The sequence below is a fragment of the Cibotium barometz genome, chromosome 1, assembly GCF_041138505.1.
Source record: "Cibotium barometz isolate CiBa-2024 chromosome 1, ASM4113850v1, whole genome shotgun sequence".
Taxonomy (NCBI): Eukaryota; Viridiplantae; Streptophyta; class Polypodiopsida; order Cyatheales; family Cibotiaceae; genus Cibotium; species Cibotium barometz.
In genome coordinates, this window is record NC_141046.1 from 24,190,219 (window position 1) to 24,211,057 (window position 20,839).

Here is a 20,839-nt window from a genome sequence, read left to right on the forward strand (position 1 = left end):
TGCAATCTATCCCCCCCCCCCAAAAAATAAAAAATAAAAAAAAATATCGGCATACTCCCACTTCTTGGGTATTTATGTCTTTACTAACAAAAATAGCCCACATGCCAAATGCCCTTACATGGGCTTGCCCTTTACAAAACATAGGAGTTGCTTTTACCAAAAGCTTAAATAAACATTTTCTATCCAAATCACTAAGGAAAAATCTATATAAACCACCAAGGGCTAGTTCACGTGCAACCAAATTAAAGGTCCATGCCCATGTAAAACAAAAGTGGGCGGCTAACAAAATACAAGAACATCTCATAGTAAATACCAAGACCAAAATACCAAAAACATTGGCTATCCCGCCAATGACAAAATACTAAAAGGAGAATCTTTCCTATAATTTCTCATGCCAAATCATCGCCATTATGTCCCACTGATACCGGCTTACCACCACAAAACTCATCAATCTCACCAACCTACAAAGTGTCAATTCAAACACATTAGCAATACATGCTAAAACTACATAATAGCACATAAGCATAAAATCTAACATTTAGTTCTAGCCATCCCTAAATTCACATGTCCTACACATGGAATATTCAAATCACCTAATTGCCATGCTATGAACATAGTGATAATTAGGCGTCCCCAATTAACCATACAGTGACGGATGGACAAACCGTAACATCACTGTACTAAACTTCATATGCATCCTTGTCTTCAATGTTGCTTGAGGACATGGAACCAATAATAGCCTTTGGTCTCATAATTACGGGTGGAGAAGGTTGCTTGGGATGATAGAGGGGACTAGGTTAGGGAGATCTACAAATTATGGAGAGGTCTAAAGATTTCTCTGAGAGGTTGGTCTTGGAGGTTTCTCATGGGAGAGGAGAGTAAGACAAAGAGGTATTATGCAAAGTGATCAAAATGTCCTTAGAGAAGAGGGGAGTAGGGGAAAGAGGTTTTCATATTGTTGGGAGGCCCATAGAGTGCTGATGGGCTTGCTTGAGGAGAGGGGAGTAGGGAAAACAATCTACATAATGATCAGAGGTTCCTTAGAGGAGAGAGGAGTAGGAAAGATGTTTGTAGATTCCTGAGAGGTCTTCAGAGTGTTCATAGGTTGCTTAGAGGAGAGACGAAAGGAAAGAGGTCTGTAGATTGTGGGAGTTCTTCAAAGTGTTAAGAGGTTGCTTAGAGGAGAAAGGAGAGTGGAGTAGGGACTCCGAGGATTCAATTTAAAAATATGTGAAATAGCATGAGAATTTAATAGAAGGAATTTTTATATTTCTTTTTCTGAAATATCAAAGGTTTATAGAGAGGGATGTAGAGTGCTTAGAGGTTTATAGAAGACAAGGCTACAAAGTGCATAGAGGCTCATCAAGAGAGCTGCAAAGTCATCATAGGTTCATAAAGAGGATTGAATAGTGCTCAAAGGTTCATAGAGAGGGTTGAACAATGTTGAGAGGTTCATAGGGAGGGTTGTAGAGTGCTTGGAGGATTATAAAGAGGGCTTTATAGTTCCTTGATCTCCATCTAGAAGGGACCTTCCTTTAGACTCGAGAGGGTTGAGAAGGACTCCTCAGAGTAGTGCTACACAAAATCATACTACACAATTTACAGGTTGCTACCTTTTAAGCTACCTGAGTCCCATGCTTGGCCATCCTATAAATTGCCTTTCTAATAGTCTATGTTTCCCATAAAATTGAAGTTGACCAAAGATACCATACATATTGATGATAATAGAAGGAGGTATTTAGGTACAATTGAGGAGACGACTTATTTCAAAATAAAATATCAAGATTCATATGAATTTTGAATTTGACCAAGGATGCCATACATTTTATTAATTTTAGAAGGAGGTTGTAATTGCAATCTATTTGCAAAGATGCCTAATGTCAAAATAAAATATTCAAATTCATTTATTCATGGTGGAGAATGATGGTTTTCTTGTACTACATGCGTGCTTCTTGAAATATATATATATATATGTATGTATGTATGTATAGATATATGTATATGAAATATGTATGTATATAGATATATGTATGTATGTATGTATATATGTATATGTGTGTGTGTGTGTGTGTGTGTGTACACGCACATATACATATACATATACATACATACATACATATATATATATATATATATATATATATATATGTGTGTGTGTGTGTGTGTGTGTGTGTGTGTGTGTGTAGAATATATATATGTATATATGTATGTATGTATGTATATGTATATGCATATATATACATATATGTATATGTATATATGTATGTATACATACATACACACACACACACACATATATATATACAGATGCATGTAGTTGAAAAAAGCTCTCTCTCTTGTTGTCTCAACCTATAAGGGTGAGGACAAAGTAAGTTAAATAGGAGGAGACACAAACCATCCCTGTTGTCTATGCTATCCATTGCATAGCTTAAAAGTAGCTTAAGTTTTTGATACTATTCTAGGCATGTGAAAATATTTATCATGCTTGGTGTATCGTGAGCTAAAAATTTTAATGAGCTAGTGCTTTGTTTACAACTTTACACAAGACACAAGGGTAGAGATGAGAAAAAATCATAACATATAAGTTGAATAAAGTGTGACAGGGATGTTTAATTTGTCTTTGCTTTTATGAAGACCAAGAATGTCTGAGAGCTTTATCCTTCCGTGCGTAGAAATTTGCAATAGATGTTGGATCTACATCCCGTAAGTTAACGAAGAGCTATCATCTCTATATTTACGAAAATAGTGCTTTAGGATGTGAATTATAATTAACCGTCTAAGAGAATGGCATGTTTAATGATCCTCATTTAAACATACTACTACTCTTCATACCACGTGGCTAAGTGATACCATTTGAATTGAACCTTGTCTCGATGTCCATGTTCTTTCTTTAAAAGTGATCTTTTGTGTGCAAGGTAACAGGGGTTGGGACTCTGGAGTAGGCTGAAAATGGTAGGTGTAAAAGGGACCTTTTGTAAATGGCAGCTTTTATCTTGGAAATATATATATAAATGCTTATTGTTCCAAAAAGGAAATTATAATGCAGTGTATTTGTTTTTTCTCTCCTCTTGAGCGAATAATTATTCCACATATAAAAAGTAATCATTTGCTCTTCCAACGAAATCCTCTTCATGGGCGATACCCTGTTATAAAGAGAAGCCAAGTGCTGCCATATGCCTCTGGCTAGCGTCATATGCTTTACGTGATTGATTACTTGTGGCGTGCAGTTGAGGAAGATAAATGACCGGACCGTGGCGTTGACACAATCCCACATCTGTGCCTGTGCCTCGCAGTCCTTCTTTATTGACAGTAACTCCCCTTTCTCTGCTTCCGGCCGTGGAACCCCGATAACAATGAAATCAGCAAGGTCATATGACTCCAGCACAAACTCCATCATCACCTTCCAGATGCCGTAATTGTTCCCATCCAACTGAAGGTCCACTGGAAACGTGGGGAGAGTTGGGATCTTCACATGCTTCTCAGCCATCTCTAACAAATCTGCCATCGCGGGGATGTAACTGAAAAGGGTGGGTGGCTGGGAAAAAAAAATTTAAACCTGCAAGTGGCTGTCCAGCAACTTAGCTCGCCTTCCTCTCTTGCTACTTCTCTTCCCGAACAGTCCCTCTACTAACAGTCCACCAATCAGCAACGTAACAATCCCCCTCTTGCTCAAAAAACTCCCAAGATCTTTCAGTAGCCTAGAGCTCTGATACCATGTCAAAATACGCAACGGAGATGATAACAAAATCTGAGACCACAAGAGCGAGTAGAGTGCAGAAAATAGACAGCACAGGAGAAGAGTGTGTAACTCTTCTCCATACACAAGATCCCGCAATGAAAATAAGATACAATAGGTGGGGGGCCATGGGGGCATTTTATATGGCCCCATGAGTGCAGTCGGCCAGTAGATGGATAGCTAGCTAACTGGACATGAAATGCCCACGACTAGAAAAACATCAGTCGGCCAGCATATCAGAGTTGGCCCTCACACGTGTGCAGTCAGCCAGCAGCAGCAGAGGACTGCCTCTGACCAATCGGCCCAACATCTGGTATTACAGCCGCCGACAGGTCCTACACTGCCTCCCACACCCTGGAAAAATAGGAAAAAATGGGGAAAAAATACCAAAGGGTGGGCATACCCACAACAGAGGCCCTGGTGTCTGATAAAGACAGGAGATGACTTCTAACACCCTCTCTCAGCTCCTGGCTATGAAATCAACCCTAGGGAGCTGGTCCATGGTGGGCACCAGCCTCGTCCATGGTACAACTCATCGCCTGGATCTTCTTAATCACCTCTACTGCACCCGAATAACTGCGCTTCATGTCTCATCAATCCTACCCAAGACTTCTTTAGCTCAATACCTATGGATCCTCGCCATCAACTACCACTCTTATCAAAACAGGATCCTAGCTCCATGAGCTACCATGACAGAAGAAGACAAAGCGTAAAAGGAAAAAGAGAGAATACCGCAACCTGATGACTCAACATCCACGGGAGCCAAGATACCCATTACGGTGTCTTGACACAGATGCTAAAGCTTCGTGAACATCACCATCGACCTACAGCATCTCGGAGTACAAGCAGTCTCCATGCATGTTGCCTCCTTGTCCCTCTAGAATTCCTCCCTTTCCATTTGCTTACTAACCCCACTGTTTTACTAACTCCTCTTTAATCACACCACCTACCATTGGGATACTGGTCATTAAGTATTCCATTCTAGTCTACTCATTCAAGTACTCTCACTCCTCTAATGAGGATATCCCACCGCAAAGCTGACAAAAAAAAAAAACCTTCAAAAAATTAAATAAAGAGTACTACTTGGCACATACAAAAAAGGAAAACTCGAAGAGCCCGTACGACTAGCTGGATACTTAATCACCAGTACTCCACTAACTTCTTCCCATCATACGAACTCCCCCACCCCTCTTATTTTCGAAGAGACAAGAGAACCAACCACGTGCAACCTTCCTCACATGCCTCACCAACCTCTCATTGATCACAAGGATGTGATCGACTTCAGGAAGGGAGTATGTTAACCACATATTGGTTAACACATTCGTATGACAACTATGTCCGCACACTTATGTAATGGGCGCCCGTGCTATATTTTAAATCTCGTCATTTGATGAGGGAAATGCCCTAAAGATGCTCCCAAGTATTGAGCTTCAAAGGACAGACAATAGAATCTTGGTCAGTTGGCCAAACCATAGAGAAAAGCCTTGTAACTATGTTTTGGGCACCTCAGGTCACTTACTCCCAAGTAGCCTAGTGGGAAAAGGCTTGGAACTATAAAAGCTTATTTCTCTTGTTTGTGACTCATTCTCCCATTTGTGCAATAGAAGTGGAGCGTTCTCTCTCTTCCTTCCTCTTGCAACTTTATTCTAGCATGTGTGGTGTGCTTAGGGTTAGGGTTTGGTAGTGATTAGTGCTAATCACTTGTTCTCTCTTGCTTGTAGACTATGCCAGAGGGAGGTTGAGAGTGAGGAACATTATGTATGCAGATGCAGAGCATATAGTGTCATTAGAGAGAGATACACCACCATCTTCAGTGGACATCCCTCACTCTGCCGCGCCAGATCATGGAGTCCGCAGACCAGCGCAGATTTGGCCAGTTCTTGGTAGAGACAGCGCCACAAAGAGACTGCTATGGACTCACACCACAGGGAGAGGTGGGCGACAGCTCTAGCTCACTGATTTCTTCCAGAGATCTATCCCAGTGCCTACCTTGACACAAGAGGGGGTTACACTTCAGCGCGCTACGTACCTCCGAGCCAGACGGAGACCGAGAGCACCAGGCTACCAGACTCACAGACTACATCAGAGGGAGATCACAGAGATACGAGCTCGACATCAGCACCATATCCAGGAGCGGCTAGCTCACTTACACTCACACCCGAAGATCATGCTCCGAGGTATTTTTTCCTCGCCATCGCCTATGCAACACATATTACACCCCCATTATGGTACTGGTTGGAGCTAGACAGATTTGCATTGGATTCTTGTACACCCTGCGCATATAGGTTGCATACTGAGCCTCTAGCAGTAGTGCTAAATCCATCACACCCCCCCACTAGCTCAGTACTTTCATAGTTTATTTCATGTTCATTTTGTCCTTTTTTTTCTGGACGTCCAAAAGACATTGATAGTTGTGCATTGATTTGTCTCATAGGTCGAGTTCGGCCTCTAGTGGACGTTAATACAGCTTTCTCTCTCTCTCTCTCTCTCTCTCTCTCTCTCTCTTGAGTGATCTAGCCAGGCTAACCAACGCGATCCTCTTCCGCACGGAGATTCCACATGATTTTCGCAAAAGAGAGCTTCTATCACCCATTAGATTAGAGCAACCACCTCGGTGTGATGAGTGCGGAAGGACGGTGGTGATGAGAGAGCGGCTACGGTGGAGCTCTTGAAACATGCTCAAGCTCAGCAAATAGGCAACTTCCCACAACACGGTTAGGGTAGGGTTTCCTAGAGAGAGAGAGAGAGAGAGAGAGAGAGAGAGAGAGAGAGTTGGACAGAGTATTGGGTCCTGAATACCCTCTGTAAGATCCCCACCAAGAATGTTGTATTTGCTTTATTAGAATGATGCAAATCTATAAATCTTCTGATTCTTCACCTTCACCTTGGCTTTAGAGTTCCCCTTGGCTGTCCTGGCCCTTGGAATCCTTCAGCCCCTTGTGAATTGTAAAATAAACTCAAATGAATCCTAGACAAATCTTATATAGGTCTTTTTATGCTGCTCGGAGGATCCGTACAAGGTCGACCTGTTTATATATCTCCATAACCTGCTCATGCATAGTCTATATGAGCCTCTTTGCTCTTATTCACTGGCTGCCTTTTCCATGCTGTCCAGCAGCCTGCCCTGAGGCTAGTTGCCTCTACCAATCTGGCTGCCCATGGCTAGCCAAGCCACAAGTAGGGCTAGCTCTCTCCTTTGTCTTAATTATGCTTTATTTAGCATCAATGTTCTTAATCAAGCGTAGGGCTATAGATCAGTATACAACAAGGCTTTCGCGCATGTATCATTGGTATCAGAGCACTCGGGCTCAACCCACTAAGCATTGTCCTAAGGAAGGTGCATAGTTCCAGTAGAAAGGATGCAACTGGGTAGCAAATGGAGTGGTCTGCAACAACATGCAAAGCCAGAGGAAGTATTCCGTGAGGGTAGGTAAGCATACCCAGTACCTCATCAAGCTCTCAAAGCATTTCCAAAGGCCTAGCAACAAGCATGATTAGTTCGATAGGTGACCCACCGGTGTGTCAAGGTTAAGGGAAAGTAGGCATGGGGACAACACTGAACAGATGCTCAGTGCTTCATCAAGACTTGGAAGTGGATATCAGGAGTGAAGGTGTTTAGACAAAAATATCAGACAAAGTCAATAGACAGTCGGTAGAAGTCCAGGGAGGAAGGATGATAGAGTGTCCACCCCATCATCAAGTTTAGCAAAAGGGGATGTCACATGTATGCCCATGCCATGGCTAATCTTCAGCATGAATTGGTTTAATCCCTGATAAGTGCCACAATGAGGACAACATATAGGGTCTTCATCACAATCATCAGTACCATCAGCATCAAAACCATCATCTTCATCATCATCGTAGCATCAGCATCATCATCAGATTCAACAGCATCAACATCATCATCAGCACATGGAGGTTAAGGGCCTCTGTCGGCTTGGCTAAGCTGGTCGACAGCCAACAAAAGACCTAGCATGCAGGCGGCTAAGTGTCCAACTACTGGCCAACAATAGGACTATAAAAGTGCATCATCTAAATATAGTAAAAAGGGGTTTTTTGTCTAGCAAAGTGGGCCGACAGCTGGATGTCGGCTGACCAGCACTCCAAACATATATAAAATCATAAATCAAATTTCAGCATTGGCATTCATTCATTCAGCAGTTCATTCATCTAGCTTTAGTAGAAGATATGTATAAGGGATAAAGATCTGCCCCTTGGGGCTGACCAAAGTCCTAAAGCATTCAGCGACCTTTTTGTACCATATTAATACAAGAAAACCTTAACACCAAATACTCTCTCCTCTGTCTTAATTATGCTTTATTTAACATCATATAAATATGCGCATCATAAATCAGCAAGACAAAAGAATATAAAACGACTTCATCTGTTGCTGTTGGCACTTCATCACATTAGGCCGTATGCATTGCTGTTGGCACTTCATCTGTTGCTGTTGGCACTTCATCACATTAGACCGTATGCATTGCTGCTTGTAGGTGCCTGGTCCACATCAAATAATTCAACACAGCGCCTTGGCAGCGCCCAAATTAGCCACACCACATCTGTGTTTACCTGCAGTACCCAGGAGTTTTGTACCTGTAGCACCCAGCCACATCACATGTGCATTCACCTGTAGTACCCTGGAGTTATGTACGTGCAACACCCATCCACATCGCATTTGCGTTTACCTGCAATGGTCACACTACCTTGGGATCGCGGCACTCTCCGCCCTCATCCTCCATCACCAGGATAGCAGCCCTCTCTGCTCCTTTACCTCAACATCGGGACGGCATCCCTCTCTGCTCATTACTTCGGGATAGAAACCTACCATCTCCTTGGGATCGCAGCCCTCTCCACCCTCCGCACCAGCAAGGGACAATAGCCCTCTGTGCTCCTTCATTTCTGGGTTTCCCAATCAGAGTCTCACAGGGAGCTCTTGTACTGGATTTCATTCATCATTATACATACTCTCACTCATCTATTTTCATGTTGTGTTGAGTTTCTATGATCTCTCATACATCTGGTCCTTTCGTCCTTTTGCCCTCACATGGTATCAGAGCTATCATGAGCAAAGGGATTGAAGACCTTGAGAGCACACAGCATGGATCGTCTATCCACAATTCCGGAGAACCAGGCTTTCTTACCAAATGTTGATTCTCCTTATCCAGATAGAGACCACACAGGGATGGGACTTCTTACTCATTCGAGAGCCCCGTTTGAGGTCTTACATTGGGGGATGACCGGCCCATTTACACCTACTCACCCTCTACACCTTTGGCATCTCGTCATTCTTCTTCGAGCTTATCAGACTTCACTTCCAAAGGAGGATACATGCCTACAACCAGTGTGCTAGTACTGGACCTCAGTATCCAGCCTCATCGGGAGAGCCCTATTGCTCAGTCTAGCCGACAGTTGGTATGGTACTTTATCTTAGGGAGGACAGGTACCACCATGGTCGTTCAGAGATCCATTGTCATCAACTTTGCTCGAGACCGCATCAGGTTCATATGTACCTTTGAGTGCTTATGTTCCTAATTCTATCTGGGTGTCTTCTTCTGCACCACAGGTTCAGCATATGGTACCATCAACTACCCTTGATCCTTGGAATTATGTGAACCCAAATAGAGGAGGGTCTAAGAGCACAGTTTCCTCCCAGATTACTAGTGTTCAAGGAGGTAACATTGTTTTCTCTTCTGATTCACCTTCTGTTCCTTCTCCTAATGTGTTTTGGAATATTGCACAACCACAAGCACAAAACCTTCCCACCCAACCCATGTTTCTTCCTGCTAGTGTTGGCATGCAGCCATTATCGACCGCACCCCACAGGGGGGAGCTTGGTACCATCAGGCTCTAGTATATTCCTACAACAGACAACCATGCCGACATCCTTACAAAGTCCGTCAACCAACCCATCCTTGAGCGTCTTCGCGAGCGGTCCTCCATCATCACACTCAGCATCTTAAGAAGGGGACTATCCTCTACTTTCAGCCTATTCTTCAGTGTTGTAAAACGGGTGCATGAGTCAAGTAGAAACCCCATGAGGGCACTGCTCATGTGAAAATTCACTGCATGGCATTTACCATCTTACATACCCTTTGCATAGCATTTTGTTTTTTTTGTGTGTTTGGGCCGCATCTATGAATGAAAACCCAAAATTGGGCATTCATGCATGCGAAAACCTCTTGCATTGTTGCATTGATCCAGTACTGCCCAAACTCAAAAAGACTACACAACAGCCGAAGAGCACATGATCTACACCCGCGGATAACCAACCTTACCCAAAACCAAATACTTTCTCTTCAACCACTTACCATCCTTCTCATCTCCTTTTTGGCCTGAGAGGGGGTGTGTGAAAATATACCTAATTTGGTCATTTATCTAGCCCAAAAAGGAATTTCTGTTTAGCCAGTTTTTATGTCTTGCTGCTGGCTGACCTCTTTCCCTGGCCGCCTAGCAGCCCAAACATCGTATAAATATGCGCATTATAAATCAGCAAGACAACAAAATATAAAACAACTTCATCTGCTGGCTACTGGCACCTCATCTCACATCAGGCTCTACACACTGCTACTGTTTGTGCAGGTGCGTGGTCCACATCAAAACATTTAGCACAGTGCCCAAATCAGCCACATCACATCTGCGTTTACTTGTACTACCCTGGAGTTCTGTATCTGCAGCACCCAACCACATCGCATCTGCGTTTACCTACAGTGCTCACGCTACCTCAGGATCGGGGCCCTCTCCACCCTCATCCTCCATCACTGGGACAGCAGCCCCGGGGCCCTCTCCACCCTCATCCTCCATCACTGGGACAGCAGCCCTCTCTGCTCCTTTATCTCGACATCGGGACGGAAGCCCTCTCTACTCATTATTTCAAGATAGCAGCCTACCATCTTTGGGATTGCAGCCCTCTCCGCCCTCAGCACCAACACGGGACAGCAGCCCTCTCTGCTCCTTCATTTCTGGGTTGACCTATCAGAGTCTCATACCGAGCTCTTGTACTAGATTTCATTCATCATTATACATACTCTCACTCATCTATTTTCATGCTATGTTGATTTGCTATGATCTCTTGTACATATGGTCCTTTCGTCTTTTTTCCCTTTCACCCCCCACACGTTTAGAAAACAAATTTGGAAAGAGAACCATTTTACCGTTAAAAAAAAGTTATACCAAAGGCTTTAATCTACGCATTTTTAGTTGTGCGCAAGGGGTTATGCTTTTTGGGACTCTTCCACGTGCTTTTTTTTTAATATAGTTGCAATCATCAACACTACCTGAGATGGGCTGCTGACTTAGAGAAGAGGATGTCATGTGCACACACATGGACATGGCTGATCCAAAGCTAATCCCTGATTCGCAGCTTATAAACATAGGTTTAAGGCACTAGCAAGGCCCAAAATATGCATAGAGGACTTCGAGGTGGGTAAGGACCCTGTTGGCCAGCATTACAGGAGCAGTTAGGTGATGTCAACCAGCATTTATATATTTCGGTTTGTCCTCTTTTTTGGCCAACAGAGCAGGTCAGCCAGTCTAGAATGCTTTTTGGGCCTATAAAAGGCTAGGGCAGCAATCATTTAGAAGTATCTCACTCTCTCAAGGAGCCATGTCATAGAGAGTCTCATACACTACTCCAACCTGGGGGAAGTCCTCCTTATGGGGGACTTCAATGCACGGACACAGAGCCGACAGTGCGACATTTATGATTTCGAGCACCCTGAGGTGATGCACACACTAGAGGTGGAGGACATGCGAGCTTGCAGGGTGTCAGAGGACATGGGGCTGGATAACACCAGATATGGTCATCACTTACTTGAGCTGGGAGCGTGACACCATCTCGTTATTTATAACAGGATGAGACAGTGGCAGAATTCAAGAGCACTGACATGCTTTCCACGATCAGGGGGGGTAGCACAGTGGACTACATCATGGGGTCCATGGAGACCACACAAGCAATGACATCTTTCACCATACCCCCCTGTCCTATTGGTGCAGATCACACGTACCTCTTACTATCACTGGCGAGCTCCACACCAGCACCCACACAGCCCACACAGGCATCGCATACAACTTTCTACTTCACCCATGACTTGGCAGACATATATGAGCATCATGTATATGACAGGCTATTCCAGATGGATCCCCTGTCACCTCTAGACACACTCACCACCCAGCTGTCATCTCTACTACATACGGACGCCACCCACAGCTTCCCCCATCATACACACATTGCACACATAGATAGATCTGGGAGCATGCCCTAGAATTGGTGGTATGATGATGAGTGCAGAGAGCTATATAGACACCTCTGTGCCCAGAGAGCACTGGGGACCATTACATAGAGACAGGCGAGCCGACAGATGAGGATCCTCACACGCCGTAAGAGGCGTGCATATGAGGAGGCACAATACTAGGATATATACCACCTACTCATGAGCAGAGCTGCAACCACTCCAAGGCACAGGATGAGAGAGCCTCGCCCTCATACCCCGATTGAGGATCCACACACATGGCACACATATGCAAAGAGCCTCTACCATATCCCTCAGCAGCCGCCCATACCACAGCCACAAGAATCCCGCCCTACCACCTCTACTTTCTTTACCGCCTCGATGGTAGAGAGAGCTATCCGCCGATTACAGCATGGGAGATTGGCTGACCACACAAGTATACAGAGTGAGCATCTTATTTATGCAGCTGACACACTGGGACCCTTTGTTGCTCACCTCTTTAATAGGGCACTAGCGGAGGGCCTACCAGCGGAGTGGACTATGCACACCATCGTGCCTCTCCACAAAGCGGGAGACATGCTAGACCCCAACAACTACAGGACTATCATGATTGGTCATACATTAGCCAAACTTTATGGCGCAGTGCTCGAGGCAAAGTTGAGCCTGGATTCTGGACGAGCTTTCTCCACTATTGACCATATATTCACTCTGAGATGTCTGATTGACCAGGCTAGGGCGTGGGGGAGAAGAGATTATACTGTTGCTTTGTGGATTTCCGCAAAGCATTTGACACGGTGCCACGAGAGAGACTCTTTCAGCGCCTACAGTCATTGGGGATCCCATCAGAGATGGTTTGGGGCATCTATGCTTTATATGAGCAGGTCCTCGGGCGCATACGATGCCCTGGGGGGCTATCTGATGTTATTGCTAGCATGAAGCGATTAAAGGGAGAGTTAGGCTTACATTGATTTTGCCCCTTTGCAAACTCTAGGTCCTAGGATCTCATACATACTACCACCCTCTCTAGCTCCTTCTTTGTAGATGTAGCTCTTCTTGTCGTTTCCTTAGCACCTCTTCAAGGAGTAGGCTCATTTCGTCAATGGCATGTATGTCTTTTTTGAGGGTAGGAAAATTGAACAAGCCCACAAGTGGGGGCTGTGGAAAATGGTTTAAGTGTACTTGTTGGGCTAAGTCAAGTTTGGCTTATGTGAAAGGCTTGGTCAGGGTGGTCAAAGGGGAGGTAGACACTTTTGTAGGTGTGGAATAATTGGGCTACTCGCATTTTAGCACTTTCATAAATAGAGGTGTTATAGGAAAGAGGGTCAGAAGTATTTAAGAGGGATAGGGTAGTATTGATGGGATTGGTAGAAATGAAGGGGATTGGGAGATGACAATGAAATGAGTGTGGTAGGGGGATGGTTTTTTGGGGGTTGGTGAGTGAGGGCATGTTAATGGGGTTGGTGGGGGTGGAGCCAGGTTAAGGGGTGGTGGTGTGCTGAGCTGAATGAGTGGCAAAGTGGGGTGTGGAGTGATCTTGGGGGAGGCTGGCTTGTGTTGAGGTTAGTGGGTGGTGAGGGGATTTGGGAGACGGGGGTGCGAGGGTGGGGCGCTGGAGAGGGGGGTCTAGTTGTTTAGGAGGGGGGTTGGGTGGCAAGGCTACTTCTTGTAACTCCAAAAAATCTTCTTCTGGTATAATGTTGAACTTGCCTAAGACTTACATTTTGTGCACGAGAGATGGCTCTTGAGGAGTTTGCGGTTGGCCCGAGGCATTTGGGTATGATGACACATAAATGCGGTCCTCCACAGCTCTAGGGCCATGGTGGTTTTTTGGCCTTGGTGATGGCATGTTCCATTTCTTGATGCAAGGGTGTAGCCCGCTTTGTGACTATCTTCTACCAATACTTTGCTGTAATGCTTCCTCGCTTCTTGGAAATGATTTATATACAAGATATGTGAGGAATTCCATAGCACAAGGAGCCTCTTTGAACTCTAGTTTGAGATTGGACAAATGCGGCCTTGCCTTTGGCTTGGGTAGCACTTGCTGAGTAGATTGTGGGTTGTGGGGCCTATGTAAATCATCATTGGGGATGGGCAAATGGAAAGCCGATTTGATCACATTAGGGAGGAGGGCTATGCTCTTCTTGGTCCCATTGGGCTGTGTGGCCTGGTCGAATTATTCTTCAAATGTTTTAAAATATTGCTTTATCATTGGCAGGTTTACTCCCCAAGAGAGGTGGTTGATGACAGGGCCTTAGGCCAATGTTGCTCAAATTACCCATGATGTGATCTTGCTTGACATATTCTTGGAGCTCAATTCTGTGAATGTTCACTGAATACTCTATGCCCTTGATGACGGTGGTCTGGAGAATGATTTTTAGGGCATTCTCAGGGAGGTTGGCAGGATTGAGGAAGCCGGTGATGCAAGAAGGAAAGACCTTCTGAGCCACATCCACTATGACTTTGCTCTTCTTTTTGGAGGGGTTCCTCACATCAGTGCTCCTCTTGCACTTCATGACTACATCGTCATTACAAAGACAAAAGCAAAAGCAAAGCTTGGTGTACTCGAAGGAGACCAAGGAAGGATTTGGCTAATCTCCCTCTAGACTATCTCATGGAGCACGTTTGTGACACCCCAGAGGAGGCTGCTGACCACACCCGTGCTTTTCGTCATCACATTTGTTGTACCTATACTGTAGTCTGTTCTGTTGGAACGTTGGAGATTTCGAGCGTGTGATCTATGGCTAGAAGGTGCCTTGGATTATCCCATAAGTGGAAGCATGGGAAGTTGAAGAGCCATATATAGGCCAGAGTGGCACCTTGTCATAGTCATCTCCTCCGGCGGGTGTTTTGGGAGGCAGCTCACCGGGAGATGGGAGCCCGGTGGAGGGATGCTGCAATGCCCGTTGGGGGTGTTCGTGGAGCTCGATGGTGATGCGTCTCCTACGTGCGTTAGTCTTCCGCTACGCATTCTGACATGGTATCAGAGCCCGAGCGTGTGGGGTCCTGGGCGGCTCAGGCATGTGTGGTCCTAGGGGCGACCCCCTCGCGCCTCGGTGGCTTGCGGAGCTCGAATCGAGGAAGGGTGTTGGAAGGTTGGCGATTTCGAGCGTGTGATCTATGGCTAGAAGGTGCCTTGGATTATCCCATACGTGAAAGCATGGGAAGTTGAAGAGCCATATATAGGCTAGAGTGGCACCTTGTCATAGTCATCTCCTCTGGCCGGTGTTTTGGGAGGCAGCTCACCAGGAGATGGGAGCCCGGTGGAGGGATTCTGCAGTGCTCATTGTTGGGGGTGTTCGTGGATCTCGATGGTGATGCGTCTCCTACGTGCGTTAGTCTTTTGCTGCGCACCTTCGTCATCAGTTTTCTTCTGACCTTTTTGCACACTTCAAGATGCAGAGGGTGTGTTAAAATATTGCATCTTTCTTTTATGCTGTCGTGGAGCTATCGGCCTGTTTTCCTACAGCCGACTGCTTCATGTACAAGTATATAAGAGGTGCTCCCTTTATTCATTCAACATATCATTACTTGCCCTATTTGCTGGCTCTTGTACTATGAAACCTCAAGCTAATAAAGCTCAGTTCTTGCTTGCAATCTTTCTCTCTCTCATGTTCATTGCTTCCGCTTGTGCACATTCTTTCATGGTATCATAGCCCGGGCGTGTGTGGTCCTGGGCGGCTCAAGCGTGTGGTCCTCGGGGCGACCCCCTCGCGCCTAGGTGGCTTGCGGAGCTCGAATCGAGGGAGGGTGTTGGAAGGTTGGCGATTTCAAACGTGTGATCTATGGCTAGAAGGTGCCTTGGATTATCCCATAAGTGGAAGCATGGGAAGTTAAAGAGCCGTATATAGGCTAGAGTGGCACTTTATCATAGTCATCTCCTCCAGCCGGTGTTTTGGGAGGCAGCTCACCGGGAGATGGGAGCCCGGTGGAGGGATGCTACAGTGCTCATTGGGGGTGTTCGTGGAGCTCGATGTGGTGATGCGTCTCCTACGTGCGTTAGTCTTCCGCTGCGCATTCTGACATGTTCAACATTTTCTCGACTATAATATTGAGCCCATCCGGGAGCATAAAAATCACTTGAGCTGTAGGCGTTTCCGCACCCGTCTCCATAGGCACCTTCTCGCAGAAGCTTGGGTGGAACAATTAAGAGCCATTCTTCAAGACCCCATTGTTTGAGATCACACAAAATCTGTGTGGATCAAAAAAGGTCATACAAGACGCACAAGATTGGCCAGTTTTCAAGCTATAAGCAGGAGGCTTCACACTAGCTACTGGAGTTAGTAGATGCCTATGCATGCAGCACCAGAGATTTGCAGAGCTAAAAAGAAAGAAAAGTGGGGTGGGTTAGTAAAAAAGACAGAAAGAAAGTGGGACAGAGAGAGAGGAAGAACAAACTTGAAAAGTAAAGAACAAAAATATGTGAGGATGAGAGGGGAAACCTCATATAGAGGCATCAAAGTTGAGATCCATGCAATTAAGCCAAGAATTTGTTGTCAAGTGGCCGGGGCCTGCTTGAGAGGGTTGTCGCAAGTGCCAACCTTTCTTCTCAAGTCAGTCAAGTTCAAACATGTGTACACCTGGATACACTGCGAGTGGTAGTTTCCCCCAACAAGCTATTCACCACTTTTACCCAAACAAAATTCCATAGGTTCATATGTCCCACATGCATATTTTGCTTCATGTGTGGGACTATCACACCTGACCAAGACGATGTACAGGACTTGTACACTTGACCTTAGACGCTTTAGTGACTCACTTGTCCTGGACTAGGGTTCACGACGGACCAGTTTTCACTCTAGGTCTTGCACTTGCTTCTTCTGTACAGATATGTCCACATGGCATCCAAGTGCAAGATGCATGACATCCCCTTCTACTTCACTTGACAGAAGCTACATAGCCTCCAGATAGACCGTTCATAAAGTCGAATAGTCACCAAAAGATCTTTGTCAAGTCAAACCGCTTGGTGTGTCGATACTTTGTGAGGAATTGTTTTTGTGTCTTTGGTTGGAACCATGCTTGAAGTGATGGAGAAGGATCTACTCGGGAACCGTTCAGCTTCATCAATAATGTATGCTTCCGTTTTGTCTTTAATCTTTGAAGGGATTGGACTTGCATATGGTATGAGCCAATTGACATGGAACACATCGTGCATGGTCAAACTTGGCGGTAACTTCTACTTCATCGACACCTCGTTGATCTTTCTCTGGATAGGAAATGGTCCGAAGCTTCTGAAAGATAACTCTGGGCATTGCTTGCCCACTTGTTTTAGTCGTTGCTTCATTATCTGAAGATACATCCAATCTCCTTCTGAGAATTTCACATCACTTCTATCTTTATTGGCTTGTTGAGTGTAGGCCTCTTGCGCTTTAGCTAGCCTGTCTTTGATTCATTTCAAGATTTCTTGGTACGACTCCATCAATCTATTCGCTTCACGGACTAAAGACGAGGTTTTGGTCAATAGCAACTGAAATGGTCTTCCAAACGTTGCTTCTTAAGGAGTCTTGCCAATAGTTGAAGAAAATGAATCATTCAAGGCTACTTGAACTAAAGGCAAATAAGATTCCCACTTACCTTGCTGATCCTGGACATAACATTTCAACACCTCAAAGGCCAACTAGTTATAAATTTATGTCTGGCCGTTTGTCTGTGGGTGAAACGCATTAGAAAAGTTCAATTTAGTATCAAAGTTGTCGAACAATATCCTCCAAAAATGACTTGTAAACTTCGCATCACGGTCTGGCACTATGGTCCTAGAAATCCCACCAATCAGGTTCCAATGCTGAATGAAAAGTGGGCAACATCCTTGGTAGTCACTTTGGCCCTGCATGGAATAAGCATAATAAATTTGCTAAATAGTTAGACATTGTGTGTTATGCTTACCCGGACTAGGAGACATGCTCATCACAAAATCCATTGAAATGTAAAAGATCCTTCGGGAATGGGTAAAGGTTGTAACAACCCTATCTTCTTCCCACGAGGAGCTTTCATCTCTCAGTGTTGCACCTGAGTGAACATGTCTCGCATCATCTTTGGCCAATAGTATTGCCTTTCTATCTTCTCCAAAGTCGAATTCAATCCCCTGTGAGCACTAGTGATGACATTATGGGCGTCATTGGAGAAGAGTTGCCCTATACGACCTCATGACACAAAGGCAGCATTTGTAGAAAAGCCAACCATCCTGTATCAAAAAGTGGCATGGTCTTGTGGCGTCTAATGCTTGTTCCCACTGTGTGTACCGAATTCCTTAGAATCCACGTATGTGTGCTTAATATTATCTAGTCCCGTACCACCAAGGTCTAGTTTGCTAAATTTGCAACGATGTGATGAGCTATGGTGGATCAAATGTAAGAATCAACATAATTAGCATGTGATTAAGATGAGATTAGTGAACAATTAATCTAATATGATAATGTAGGCATGGATACTCAAAAACCAGCAAGCTCTCATTAGCATAGTAGCAACGGAACGGGAACGGGAACGGAACGAAAGCACCACCAGGGGAACGGGAACGAGAAAAAGGGGGAACGGGAACGAGGGAGAACGGAAACAGGGAACGACCTAGATAATTTCTAGAAATGACGATAAATCTTAACATACAATGCTCATTTATATAACCAAATCAGAGACACACTAAAGTCTAGTGCACCATAATTTGCATGGCTAGATACTAACACTGAACAGATCTCACAAGTCAAAATAAATTAGCCCACATCATACATGACATAAGTGACAAAAAGCACAAAATGTGGCCCACATGGCACAGCCTAGATAAAAGAAACAATCCAAGTCCAAAGTCCAAGCCTCAAGGTGACATGCACATTGCAAATAGTAAGGAGATATCATGCATGGCTACTGCCAGTGATGCCATCAAGGAGACTATCATCTATGTCATCCAAGAAAGCCATATCATCAAGACCAACATCTGCAGCATCCAAATCTTCAATCCCATCCTGACCAGGATCTGCAAGTCCATGTGTCTCCTCATCATCCGAGGACTCCTCATCAAGCAATATAAACTTCTCTGGTTTGGGAGATGCCATATCACCAAGCAAGCGCAAATTAGCACTTACAAAAATCAAGTCATTGACTTGTTTTGTCCCAAATTTGTTCCTCTTCTTGGATGCAACATGGCCGAACACACTCCATAGCTGCTCAATCGGAGAGGAGCTTGCACCTTGAGACAAGATCCTTACTGCCAATGATTGAAGCTGTGGTGTACGAGCCCCATAATCCTCCCACCATAAAGCAGCCCCTATCTTAAACCTATCTCTCTGAGCATCAGCCGATCCAAACCTTCCCAACTTGCTGCGATAAAATCCAAGTTGGTCTTTCACCAACCTTCGTTTATCTGCATCACGAACCTGCCTAGAAAGCACGGTCTCCCAACCATCCATCACCTCATCATCGGCCTCTTGTCCACATCCTTGGAACTCGGGATCCAAGATATACGCTGCAGCATGCATAGGAGAATGATAACCATTCCATCGTGCTTCACATAATTCTCGAACCTCTGCATATTTCTCATCAGACAAGCCCATTTCCCCTATTTTCTCGATCATTCGGTCAGCCCCCTCATAAACCTTGCCAATGCATGGCTCCCGTCCATCTGCAATCCGCATCAAGCGCATGATCGGCTTCATCATAGCATTGATAGTATTGACTTCATCCCAAAATGTGAAGTCTTGTATGGTTCTTGCAACCTCTATGCCGGCTCTTGAGCGAGAAAGTGCCCATCCCATCCACTCATTGCATACAACCAACTGCTTCAAAGGCAATTGCACTTTGGATAACCTCTTCATCATGAGAAAGTTATAACCAAAGCGTGTCTCTGAGTACTTCAAGAGATCCTTTTTGGCCGATCTCTTGCGGAATTCATTCAAAATAAACTGATGGTTTTGAATGAAGCTTATTATCTCCTTGCCTTTTTGAATGTGTGGATCAACCCATGGCAAGCTACCAACATCCTTCAATAAGTTGCTCAAACAATGAGCAAAGCATGGACTGAATGTGATATGCGGATACCTGTCTTCAAGCTTAAGACCAGCTGCTCTATTTGTTGCCTCACCATCAGCTAAGAACTGAATAACATTCTCTGGTCCAACTTTCTCAATACCTTCGGCCCACTCTTCCACAAGCTGATCTGCAGTTTTTCCAGTCCCAGAAGCATCATGTGAGGAAATGAATTGCATTCTTCCTCGAGAATAAGCAACCATGCCATGAATGGACCTTTTTCGAGTCACTCCAACCATCTGCAATAAGTGACACACCATTCTTTGCCCAACTTTCATGCACAGACTCTAAAGCACATTCAATTGCAGTTTTCTCCTTTTGCAACAAGGTGGTGCGTATGATCTCATATGAAGGAGGCTTGTATGTTGGGCCATACCGTGCAATCTCCTGGACCATTTCAATGAAATATGGAGACCTGGCAACATTGAATGCTACATGATCATGATAAAAGAACCTTGCAACAGCTGTATCTACCCTCTCTTTCTTGCGGGGATCCCAAGCTGCTCCCAAGGTTTGCTGCTTGCCGGAACTTGCACCCATAGACTGCGAATCTTGGGAAAATGCAAAGCTCCCAAGTCCTCCATACTGTTGTCCATCTCCCAAGTGTACATCTTCCCCTTGTCTACTGAAGTAAGATGCATCAATTGCCGGTTTCTTTCGTGCACATGCTTTCTCCTCTTCACTTGGGTACTTTGCCAAAAGCTCTCTACGCATTTCAAGTGTTGTCCCTGGGCATTTGTTCACTTGTGCTTTTTCATTGTTCACATGGCATAGATGTGCTCTCACACGGTTTGCTCCTCCTGACTTCTCTTTGTTACATTGCTTGCATTTCCATCGTGTTGCACCTCCCTTAGATGAATACCTT

General features: G+C 44.8%; 1 protein-coding gene across 1 annotated transcript; it reads right to left on the minus strand.

Annotated features, from left to right (window-relative positions):
- Positions 1 to 389: 389 nt before the first annotated feature.
- LOC147641764 (uncharacterized) lies at positions 390 to 20,514 on the minus strand. Its single transcript, XM_086823309.1, has 3 exons — positions 20,191 to 20,514; positions 19,362 to 19,850; positions 390 to 461 (listed from the first exon to the last, which is right to left on the minus strand). The coding sequence occupies exons 1-3, from the start codon at positions 20,512 to 20,514 to the stop codon at positions 390 to 392; spliced, it is 885 nt and encodes a 294-aa protein (XP_086679435.1).
- Positions 20,515 to 20,839: the final 325 nt, after the last annotated feature.